The sequence below is a fragment of the Leucopleurus acutus genome, assembly GCF_964270905.1.
Source record: "Leucopleurus acutus genome assembly, chromosome: 9".
Lineage (NCBI taxonomy): Eukaryota > Metazoa > Chordata > Mammalia > Artiodactyla > Delphinidae > Leucopleurus > Leucopleurus acutus.
The window spans coordinates 18,665,561-18,677,577 of NC_139144.1; the positions used below are offsets into that span (position 1 = coordinate 18,665,561).

Consider the following 12,017-nt stretch of genomic DNA (forward strand, 5'->3'; position numbering starts at 1 on the left):
ACATCCATCATCACACATAGTTACAGTTTTTTCCCTTGTGATGAGAACTTTTAAGAACTATTGTCTTAGCAGCTTTCAAATAAACAATACAGTGTTATTAACTGTAATCACCATGCTGTATATTACATCCGTGACTTATTTGATAACTGAAAGTTTGTACCTTTTGACCCCGTTGACCCATTTCACCCATCCCCACCCCTGGAAACCAGCAATCTTTTCTCTGCATTTATGAGTTTGCTTTGGAGGGTTTCTTAAGATTCTACATATAAGTGAGATCATATGGTATCAATATTTGTCTTTCTCTGTCTGATTTATTTCATGTAACATAATGCCCTCAAGTTTCATCCATGTTGTTGCAAAAGGTAAGATTTTGTTCCTTTTAGGCTGAATAATATTCCATTGTATATATACCACATTTCTTTATCCGTTCATCTGTTGATGGACACTTAGGTTGCTTCCATGTCCTGGCTATTGTAAATAGTGCTGACGTGAACGTTGGGGTGCATGTGTCTTTTTGAATTAGTATTTTCATTCCCTTCTGATAAATACCCAGAAGTGAAATTGCTGGATCATATGGTAGCTCTATTTTTAATTTTTTGAGAAACCTCCATACTGTTTTCCAAAGTGGCTGCACCAGTTTACATTCCCACCACCAGTGCCAAAGTGTTCCCTTTTCCCTACATCTTTGACAACACTTGTTATTTCTTGTCTTTTTGATAACAGCCATTCTAACAGGTGTGAGGTGGTATATCCTTGTGGTTTTGATTTGCATTTCCCTGATGATGAGTGATGTTGAACATCTTTTCATGTACCTGTTGGCCATCTGTATGTCATCTTTGCAAAAATATCTGTTCAGATCCTCTGCCCATTTTTTCAATTGGGTTGTTTGTGGGGTTTTGCTATTTATTTATTTAACATCTTTATTGGAGTATAATTGCTTTACAATGGTGTGTTAGTTTCTACTTTATAACAAAGTGAATCATGGGGCTTCCCTGGTGGCACAGTGGTTGTGAGTCCACCTGCCGATGCAGGGGACATGGGTTCGTGCCCCGGTCCGGGAAGATCCCACATGCCGCGGAGCGGCTGGGCCCGTGAGCCATAGCCGCTGAGCCTGCGCGTCCGGAGCCTGTGCTCCGCGGCAGGAGAGGCCACAACAGTGAGAGGCCCGCGTACCACAAAAAAAAAAAAAAAAAAAAAGTGGTGAGAGTGGGCAACCTTGTCTTGTTCCTGATCTTAGTGGAAATGCTTTCAGTTTTTCACCATTGAGGACGATGTTGGCTGTGGGTTTGTCATATATGGCCTTTATTATGTTGAGGAAAGTTCCCTCTATGCCTACTTTCTGGAGGGTTTTTATCATAAATGGGTGTTGAATTTTGTCAAAAGCTTTCTCTGCATCTATTGAGATGATCATATGGTTTTTCTCCTTCAATTTGTTAATATGGTGTATCACATTGATTGATTTGTGTATATTGAAGAATCCTTGCATTCCCAGAATAAACCCCACTTGATCATGGTGTATGATCCTTTTAATGTGTTGTTGGATTCTGTTTCCTAGTATTTGGTTGAGGATTTTTGCATCTATGTTCATCAGTGATATTGGCCTGTAGTTTTCTTTCTTTGTGACATCCTTGTATGGTTGTGGTATGTGGGATCTTCCTGGACCGGGCCACAAACCCATGTCCCCTGCATCGGCAGGCAGACTCTCAACCACTGCGCCACCAGGGAAGCCCCTGTTGGAAGATTTTTAATAACAGTTTCAATGTCATTACTTGTGATTGGTCTGTTCATATTTTCTGTTTCTTCCTGATTCAGTCTTGGCAGGTTGTGCATTTCTAAGAATTTGTCCATTTCTTCCAGGTTGTCCATTTTATTGGCATAGAGTTGCTTGTAATAATCTCTCATGATCCTTTGTATTTCTGCAGTGTCAGTTGTTACTTCTCCTTTTTCATTTCTAATTCTATTGATTTGAGTCTTCTCCCTTTTTTTCTTGATGAGTCTGGCTAATGCTTTATCAATTTTGTTTATCTTCTCAAAGAACCAGCTTTTAGTTTTATTTATCTTTGCTATCATTTCCTTCATTTCTTTTTCATTTATTTCTGATCTGGTCTTTATGATTTCTTTCCTTCTGCTAACTTTGGGGTTTTTTTGTTCTTCGTTCTCCAATTGCTTTAGGTGCAAGGTTAGGTTCTTTATTCGAGATGTTTCCTGTTTCTTAAGGTAGGATTGTATTGCTATAAACTTCCCTCTTAGAACTGCTTTTGCTGCATCCCATAGGTTTTGGGTCATTGTGTCTCCATTGTCATTTGTTTCTAGGTATTTTTTTATTTCCTCTTTTATTTCTTCAGTGATAACTTCGTTTTTAAGTAGTGTATTGTTTAGCTTCCATGTGTTTGTATTTTTTACAGATCTTTTACTGTAATTGATATCTAGTCTGATAGCATTGTGGTCAGAAAAGATACTTGATACAATTTCAGTTTTCTTAAATTTACCAAGGCTTGACTTGTGACCCAAGATATGATCTATCCTGGAGAATGTTCCATGAGCACTTGAGAAAAATGTGGATTCTGTTGTTTTTGGATGGAATGTCCTATAAATACCAATTAAGTCCATCTTGTTTAATGTATCATTTAAAGCTTGTGTTTCCTTCTTTATTTCCATTTAGGCTGATCTGTCCATTGGTGAAAGTGGGGTGTTAAAGTCCCCTACTATGAATGTGTTACTGTCGATTTCCCCTTTTATGGCTGTTAGTAGTTGCCTTATGTACTGAGGTGCTCCTTTGTTGGATGCATAAATATTTACAATTGTTATATCTTTTTCTTGGATCGATCCCTTGATCATTATGTAGTGTCCTTCTTTGTCTCTTCTAATAGTCTTTAGTTTAAAGTCTATTTTGTCTGATATGAGAATTGCTACTCCAGCTTTGTTTTGGTTTCCATTTTCATGGAATATCTTTTTCCATCCTCTCACTTTCGGTATGTATGTGTCTCTAGGTCTGAAGTGGGTTCTTGTAGACAGCATATATATGGGTCTTGTTTTTGTATCCATTCAGCCAATCTGTGTCTTTTGGTGGGGGCATTTAATCCATTTACATTTAAGGTAATTATCGATATGTATGTTCCTATTCCCATTTTCTTAATTGTTTTGGGTTTGTTATTATAGGTCTTTTCCTTCTCTTATGTTTCTTGCCTAGAGAAGATACTTTAGCATTTGTTTTAAAGCTGGTTTGTGGTGCTGAACTCTCAGCTTTTGTTTGTCTGTAAAGGTTTTAATTTCTCCATCAAATCTGAATGAGATCCTTGCTGGGTAGAGTAATCTTGGTTGCAGGTTTTTCTCCTTCAGCACTTTAAATATGTTCTGCCAGTCCTTTTGGCTTGCAGAGTTTCTGTTGAAAGATCAGCTGTTAACCTCATGGGGATTCCCTTGTGTGTTATTTGTTGTTTTTCCCTTGCTGCTTTTAATATGTTTTCTTTGTATTTAATTTTTGACAGTTTGATTAATATGTGTCTTGGCGTGTTTCTCCTTGGATTTATCCTGTATGGGACTCTCTGTGCTTCCTGGACTTGATTAACTATTTCCTTTCCCATATTAGGGAAGGTTTCAACTATAGTCTCTTCAAATATTTTCTCAGTCCCTTTCTTTTTCTCTTCTTCTTCTGGAACCCCTCTAATTTGAATGTTGGTGCATTTAATGTTGTCCCAGGGGTCTCTGAGACTGTCCTCAGTTCTTTTCATTCTTTTTTCTTTACTCTGCTCTGCAGTAGTTATTTCCACTATTTTATCTTCCAGGTCACTTATCCATTCTTCTGCCTCAGTTATTCTGCTATTGATCCCATCTAGAGTATTTTTAATTTCATTTATTGTGTTGTTCATCGTTGCTTGTTTCATCTTTAGTTCTTCTAGTTCCTTGTTAAATGTTTCTTGCATTTTCTCTATTCTATTTCCAAGATTTTGGATCATGTTTACTATCATTATTCTGAATTCTTTTTTAGGTAGACTGCCTATTTCCTCTTCATTTGTTAGGTCTGGGGGTTTTTATCTTGCTCCTTCATCTGCTGTGTGTTTCTCTGTCTTCTCATTTTGCTTATCTTACTGTGTTTGGGGTCTCCTTTTTGCAGGCTGCAGGTTTGTAGTTCCCATTGTTTTTGGTGTCTGTCCCCAGTGGCTAAAGTTGGTTCAGTGGGTTGTGTAGGCTTCCTGATGGAGGGGACTAGTGCCTGTGTTCTGGTGGATGAGGCTGGATCTTGTCTTTCTGGTGTGCAGGTCCACATCTGTTGGTGTGTTTTGGGGTGTCTGTGGTCTTATTATGATTTTAGGCAGCCTCTCTGCTATCGGGTGGTGTTGTGTTCCTGTCTTGCTAGTTGTTTGGCATAGGGTGTCCAGCACTGTAGCTTGCTGGTCGTTGAGTGAAGCTGGGTGTTGGTGTTCTGATGGAGATCTCTGGGAGATTTTCGCCATTTGATATTACGTGGAGCTGGGAGGTCTCTTGTGGACCAGTGTCCTGACGTTGGCTCTCCCACCTCAGACACAGCACTGACTCCTGGCTGCAGCACCAAGAGCCTTTCATCTACACGGTTCAGAATAAAAAGGAGAATAAGTAGAAAGAGGATAAAAGAAAATAAAACAAGGTAAAATAAAATAAAGTTATTAAAATAAATAAATAATTATTAAGAAATATTTTTTTAAAAAAGTTAACAGACAAAAAAAGCTGGACAGATAGAACCTTAGGACAAATGGTAAAAGCAAAGCTATACAGACAAAATCTCACACAGAAGCATACACATACACACTCACAGAAAGAGGAAAAAGGGAAAAAATAATAAATTTTGCTCTGAAAGTCCACCTCCTCAATTTGGGATGATTCGTTGTCTATTCAGGTATTCCACAGATGCAGGGCACATCAAGTTGATGGTGGAGCTTTAATCCGCTGCTCCTGAGGCTGCTGGGAGAGATTTCCCTTTCTCTTCTTTGTTCGCACAGCTCCCAGGGTTCAGCTTTTGATTTGGTGCCGCCTCTGTGTGTAGGTCGCCTGAGGCGTCTGTTCTTCGCTCAGCCAAGACGGGGTTAAAGGAGCCGCTGATTCGGGGACTCTGTCTCACTCAGTACGCGGGGAGGGAGGGGTATGGAGTGCAGGGCGAGCCTGCGGCGGCAGAGGCTGGCATGACGTTGCACCGGCCTGAGGCGCGCCATGCATTCTCTCGGGGAAGTTGTCCCTGGATCTCGGGACCCTGGCGGTGGCGGGCTGCACAGGCTCCCCGGAAGCGAGGTGTGGAGAGTGACCTGTGCTCGCACACAGGCTTCTTGGTGGCAGCAGCAGCAGCCTTAGCGTCTCATGTCCGTCTCTGGGGTCTGCGCTGTTAGCCATGCTGGAGTCTTGCTATTGAATTGTATGAATTTTTTATATATTTTGGATATTAATCTCTTTCCAGATATATGATTTGCAAATACTTTTTCATATTTGGTAGGTTGCCTTTTCATTTTGTTGATGGTTTCCTTTGCTGTGCAGAAGCTTTTTAGTTCAGTCCCACTTAGTTTTGCTTTTGTTGCCTTTGCATTTGGTGTCAAATCTAAAAATCATTGCCAGGACCAATGTCACGTAGTTTACTGCATATGTTTTCTTCTAGGAATTGTATAGTTTCAGATCTTACAATCAAGTTTTTAACCATTTTGAGTTAATTTTTGTATATGGTGTAAGATAACGGTTCAGTTTCAGTCTTTTGCATGTGGCTGTCCAGTTTTCCCAGTACCATTTATAGAAGAGACTGTCCTTTCTCCATTTTATACTCTTGGTTCCTTTGTCATAAATTAATTGACCATACATGTGTGGGTTTATCTCTGGGCTCTCTATTCTATTCCACTGAGTTATGTACGTTTTTATGCCAGTACCATACTCCTTTGATTACTGTAGCTCTATAACATGCCAGTACCATACTCCTTTGATTACTGTAGCTCTGTAACATGGTTTGAAATGAAGAAGCATGATGGCTCCAGCTTTTTTCTTCTTAAGATTGCTTTGGATATTTGAGGTTGTTTGTGGTCCATACATATTTTAGGGTTGCTTGTTTTATTTCATCAATCTATTCTTAACATGCTGTTTTCATAATAGCACACTGTTCCTGGTCCTCTTCCTTTACCGTCACTTTATATATATATATGTCTCCCCAGAATTATTCAATATTTTCCAAGTCCAGAGATGTGGGAGATATTTCTGAGCAGCACTTGCTCTCTGGTCTAATTATTTAAACATATTTATTGATTTAAACAAACTAAAATAGTTATAGTGAAGGTAAAATGGTACGCTTATATTTCAAGGTTCCCACAATTTGCAGTTAACTAAGATAATGCATGTCTATCTCCCCAGCTTGTGAATGTGACACTGATGGGACCATTTCGGGTGGCCTTTGTGTGAGCCGCTCTGATCCTGACTTGTGGTCTTTGGCCGGCCAGTGCCTGTGTAAGGAGCCGAGTGCGACCGATGCAAAACCAACCACTATGGACTGACCGTCACCAACCCCCTGGGCTGTCAGCGTTAAGTCGACAGGGCCTGGGCCACCAACCTGAATGCATTTAAGGCTTGGAGCTGCCTCTGTCACGTCTAAAATTTGGTCATTGTAAGTACCTGAGTCCTACCAGCCTCTGGATTTTTTTTTTTCTTTTTAAGTGTAGCAAACCTCCCATAAATTTTAGTAAGTTAGTGGAGAACTTTTTTAGGTGGTTTGCTGAGTTTATCATGAAGAACCAACAGGGGGTGCTCACATTTTCGCTGCTGGAGCAAACACAGGGGGAAATGCCAAGAAATTTAATGCCAAGTTATGAAAACTTAAAAAAAAAAAATTCTCCACTAGGAGTCTACTTTACAAATTTGTTAAATTACATTATACATTTTTGCATAGGTTGATGACTTCTTAGGCAGTTTTCAAGTGGGGGGTTTCTTTTTATTTTTTTAAATTATTTTCTCCCTCTCTCACTGCTTTTAGTATTGTTTTGTGTTCTCTGTCAAAGAAAAGGAAAGAAAGAAGCAAGGGAAGTGGCTGTGGGAAAATAGAAATAACCTTAGAGTTTTCTGGGGCCAAATGGGGAGGTCATTGGCTCTAGGATCACAGAAACTCAGGGCTGCCTGGGGTCTCACAGAGCTGCTAATTCCACAGAGCATCTGGGTTAATTATTTCCCTTTGGTCATAGTGTCATGCTCTATGGTTTTGCCCATATAAGGAACTGGATTATTTGCATGTTTAGAAAGCAGCAAGATGAATCATTCTGTTAAAAAAAAAAAAAAAAAAGCTCTTCTTTTTGGACTTGATGCAAAATTAAATTTCAGCATAATGAATTATGTAATTTCCTATTATACCTTTCAGTACTCCTGGCATTTCCCCTGGATCACTAACCTTATGCCCTCCGGCAAATGGACCAAACGTTGGTTTTTTGTTTTGCTTTGTTTTTTCTTTTGTAAGAGCTTCAGTTACACATAATTCACACACAGTTCACTTTTTGAAGTGTACAATTCAGTGATTTTTTAGTATATTCAGAGTGTATAACCATCACTACAGTCAATTTTAGAATATTTTCATTACCCCAAAAAGAAATGTGAAGAAGCATTATTCACAACAGTCAAAAGGTGGAAGCACCCCAAGTATCCATCAGTGAATGGATGGATAAACAAAGTGTGTTAGGTAAACACAGTGGAATATTATTCAGCCTTAAAAAAGGAAGGAAATCCTGATCCAGTCTGTAATATGGATGGACCTTGAAAACATTATGCTAAGTGAAATAAGCCAGACCCCAAAGGAAAAGTATTGTATGATTCCACTAATATGAAGTATCCAGAGTAGTCAAATCCATATTTTTTTTTGGTTTTTTTTTTTTTTTTTTTTTTTTTTTGCGGTACTGGGGCCTCTCACTGTTGCGGCCTCTCCCGTTGCGGAGCACGGGCTCCAGACGCGCAGGCTCAGCGGCCACGGCTCACGGGCCCAGCCGCTCCGCGGCATGTGGGATCTTCCCAGACCTGGCCACGAACCCGCGTCCCCTGCATCGGCAGGTGGACTCTCAACCACTGCGTCACCACGGAAGCCCTCAAATCCATATTAACAGAATGTAGAATGGTGGTGGCCAAGGGCTGGGGGGAGGGAGGAAGAATGGGGAGAGATGGTATTTAATGGGTACAGAGTTTCAGTTTTGCAAGAGGAAGAGAGTTCTGGAGATTGACTGCACAACAGTGTGAGTATACTTAATATTGTTGACCTCTACACTTAAAAATGGTGAAGATGGTAAATTTTATGTTATATGTATTTTACCATAAAAAAGAAAAGAAAGGAAACCCCGTGCTTTAGCCGCCACCTCCCTATCCCCCCAGCCCTAGGCAAGCGCTAATATGCTTCTGTTTCTATAGATTTGCCTATCTTGGACATTTCATACAAGTGGAGTCATGTAATATGTGGTCTTTTGTGTCTGGCTTCTTTTTCTTACCATAATGGTTTCAAGGTTCATCCATGTTGTAGCACATATCAGTATTTCATTTCTTTTTACTGCTGAATAATATTCCATTGTATGGGTATACCACAATTCATCTACTCGTCAGTTGACGGACATTTGGGCTGTTTCCATGCACATTGGCTTTTCCTGCAGGGGAAATACACATCTTGCTCTGGTTGCACAATTTCTTAACCTTTACAACATAAGCAGGATTAGCATTGCCAGTGGGTGGAAGAGAAAGAGGAGAGAGGGAATGGGAAAAAAAAAAAATAACAAGGTGCTAAGAAAGAGAGAGGAGAGAAAGGGTTATCATAGATGCATCTGCCAGAGAGGGAGCTGTCGGTAGTAATGGTGACACTCAGAAACCCTTCCCCTAGTCGCCCGACCCAGCCAGCATCATTCAGAGTTGTGCCCAGCTCCGCAGCATGCATGACCTCTTGTCTCCTCCTAACTGCCATCCAGTAGAACCACGTGAGGGCTGCAGAAGTGTCTGGCACTGCATTTCCCGTGCGGGGTTAAATGCAGTCCAGTAATGGTGCAGCCAGGCAGACAATGAACTCGGCAGGGCGGGCTGCTCTGTGTTCTTGTGGACACGTGTTTTGCTCAGTGTAAGCTGTTAAGGACATTTACCAGTGTGGAGAAATCAAAATGAGAATAATTGTGTATGCTGTGCTTTCAGCCTGTGACTGTAACCCCCTAAGGATTATGCCACTCTTGACCTGTGATGTGGAAACAGGCCAATGCGTGTGTCAGTCTCTTGCTACTGGACCACACTGTGAGGAATGCACTATACGTATTTGTCTCTGATTTCGCCTTTAGGGAGTGATGCAGTCTTCTACTGGCATTGCCTAGAAGAGACTTGGTCCTGTTGGTTGCTTTCCTTGTCCTATTGTGTTTTGGTACTCCCGTGGTAAAAGTATTTACACTACAGGAATCAGCGAACACTGGAAATAAACCCCCACGTTTCTGCAGAGAGCTAGTTGTTAAACATTTACCAGCACCGTGACTTTTACCAGTTGGGACCGAATCGACCCAGGCACCAACAGCAATAGTTTTATCCTCTGTTCTCTTGGATGTACCAAGCAGTAGAATATAAGAGCATTTATCTAGCCCCCTTGTTAAACCCACCAGATCATGGGGCCTTTTCTTCTGTCTCTTATACACAGTCTCTTTCCCACCTTTACCACTCCATGCCTAAAAATATTTTGGATGAGCTCATTAAAAAAACAAAACAAAACAACCCTTAGGTTTAAATGTATTGTAGATTCCTGTGGGAAATAAACCCTTGGATTTTTGACAGACTCCACTACCCACATGAGCACGTATGTCTCAAATTAGCAAAATAAAGCATTTTTCACTCCATAAGAAATGTGTCACGCATTTAGGGAGTTAAAAACCCAGCTCTTTTCTTTGTCCTCTGATCTTGGCAGCCCACCATGACATTTTAGAAAGAAAAAACAAAAATTTAACCTGATAAAAGAACAGTGACCTTGATGTGTCTGAAGAAATGTAGCTGATAAATAAGAAACATATGTCTGTTACGACATAGTTTTGTGCTAATATTGTAAGTTGCTTTACTGAAAACACATGGGGGATGGGGCAGAGGAGGTGGGGAAAGAAAGCAAGGAAGTAAATATGTAGAGGGAACTCTGTGTACGACGGGATATCTAGAAGTTTCACGTTGGAAGGTGCGCCATGCCGAGCTCCATGACCGTGAGTGGACAACACAAAAAAAGAGTGCAGAGCTGGTGAACAGATCAACGGAGACACCAGGTCAGATCATTCCAGACAAACCTTAGACATGGCCTAACTTTTTTCGTTGGCTTGTGAACTGCCACTGTGTACTTAATTGTGTCTGCAAAAGGAAAATAACTGAGCAGGGGCCAGTGATGGGGGAACTTGTCCATCATGGCTGAGCCGAGGCATCTGCTTGGTACCGCACATCTGTCAGTGGTGCCCTGGATGGTCCACTGGGGGGCCAACATGACAGCGTACCCTGCCTAGAGGGGGTTTTCACAGCCCCATCCTGGATAAAGCAGCTCAGTTCACGTTGTTTTTGCCTAAACTAAAGTTTGGTTTTGGGAAAAATATCAAAGGCCCTTTGCTGCGTTTTGTAACAAATTATGTCAACTTTTGATATTTAAAATAAATCTTTTTGAGTAAAGTGGACATAAAATTTTTCCAAGATGACAACCAAAAGCATACAGATGCTTAACCAATTTCAAATGAGAGTTCCGTGCCTACTAAGATGTTAATTCTATCTGAGTTTGTTAAATGGGGATTTGAGGCGGAAGTCTTTTTCTGAGTATTTACAGTGAATGTCAGACTTAAGAAGTAGCTGTTTATATCTCACCAGCTGTTTATATCAAATAAAGGTCAAGATGTTGCAATGATGACAAAAGTCTTGAATAGAGTTGAGTCTCTCACACAGGGAGAGTATGTTAGCCAAAACAATTATTTATAAGCAAGTGATTCTGTGATATTCGTGTAAGATGTCAAAATCAGCCTGAATGATTTTTTTTTTAGCCCCAAACGTTGCCATAGTGTGTAAGTAAAAATCCCTAGGGATTTCATGGTAAGGGACTGAAAGCAGTTGCAAGTAGGCTAGTGAAAGAATTTCTCCTGGCTGACCTTAGACAACCGAGCTTGAAGCTAACATTGACGCTGTCAGAGGAGCTGTGAGATTTCCACTGCATTTCTTTCTCTTTTTTTTATTGGAGTATAGTTAATTTACAATGTTGCGTTAGTATCAGGTGTACAGCAAAGTGATTCAGTCACACATATACATATATCTATTCTTTTTCAGATTTTTTTCTCATTTAGGTTATTGCAGAATACTAAGTAGAGTTCCCTGTGCTATATGGTAGGTCCTTTTTGATTATCCATCGCATTTCCATTCAAAGCAATACATAGACAAACCCCCGTCCCCTTCATTTAAAGTCCTAGAAATGGGAGGTGTGTGTTTTTAGAAGATCATTACCAAGTGCGTAGGCAAGCAAGCTACTGTGTGATTGTTCAGGCCGCATGGCTGTTTGCTATGCGTCGATGGAACTGTAGTGTTTTTAACATTACCCTTCAGAGCAGCAGATGTCTTGAAGGCTGGAATCAACTGAGCATTTTCTCTTTGTAGGTTGGATACTGGGGACTGGAAAATCACCTCCACAGATGTTCTCCCTGTGACTGTGATGTTTGAAGTGCTTATTCCAACGTGTAAGTCAGTAAAATGAATAAGTTTTGTGGCATTATTCCTCACTTCCATTTCCATCAAATAAACAAAAGCACATTTCATTTGGACCTGCTTATAGTCATAGGTGAAGGAGTTCATTCCGACAAGCAAAGGGCATTGAAAAGCTATGACCTTGAGACATTAACAGTAGCCCAACTGATTTCTTTCACTTCAGATATTTCCACGGGTGAGATACCCAGGCAGTAGAACTGTCATCCCGAGGTGGTATGAAAGATGCCTGCAAATGTGTGATCTGACCTGCCTAAAACTCCAACTTTTTGTCAGCCTGTAAAGAGAGGTCCTGCACTCTCCTTTGCCCGGTTTTT

At 40.6% G+C, this 12,017-nt stretch overlaps 1 protein-coding gene across 1 annotated transcript in view; it reads left to right on the forward strand.

Annotated features, from left to right (window-relative positions):
* LAMB4 (laminin subunit beta 4) overlaps positions 1–12,017 on the forward strand; it is a gene marked incomplete at both ends in the record, with an annotated part of 112,039 nt that overhangs the window by 30,898 nt on the left and 69,124 nt on the right. Inside the window, 5 exon segments of the mRNA XM_082846248.1 lie at positions 6,358–6,449; positions 6,455–6,524; positions 9,145–9,254; positions 11,596–11,655; positions 11,659–11,675. Coding sequence (XP_082702374.1) covers positions 6,358–6,449; positions 6,455–6,524; positions 9,145–9,254; positions 11,596–11,655; positions 11,659–11,675 — 349 coding nt within the window.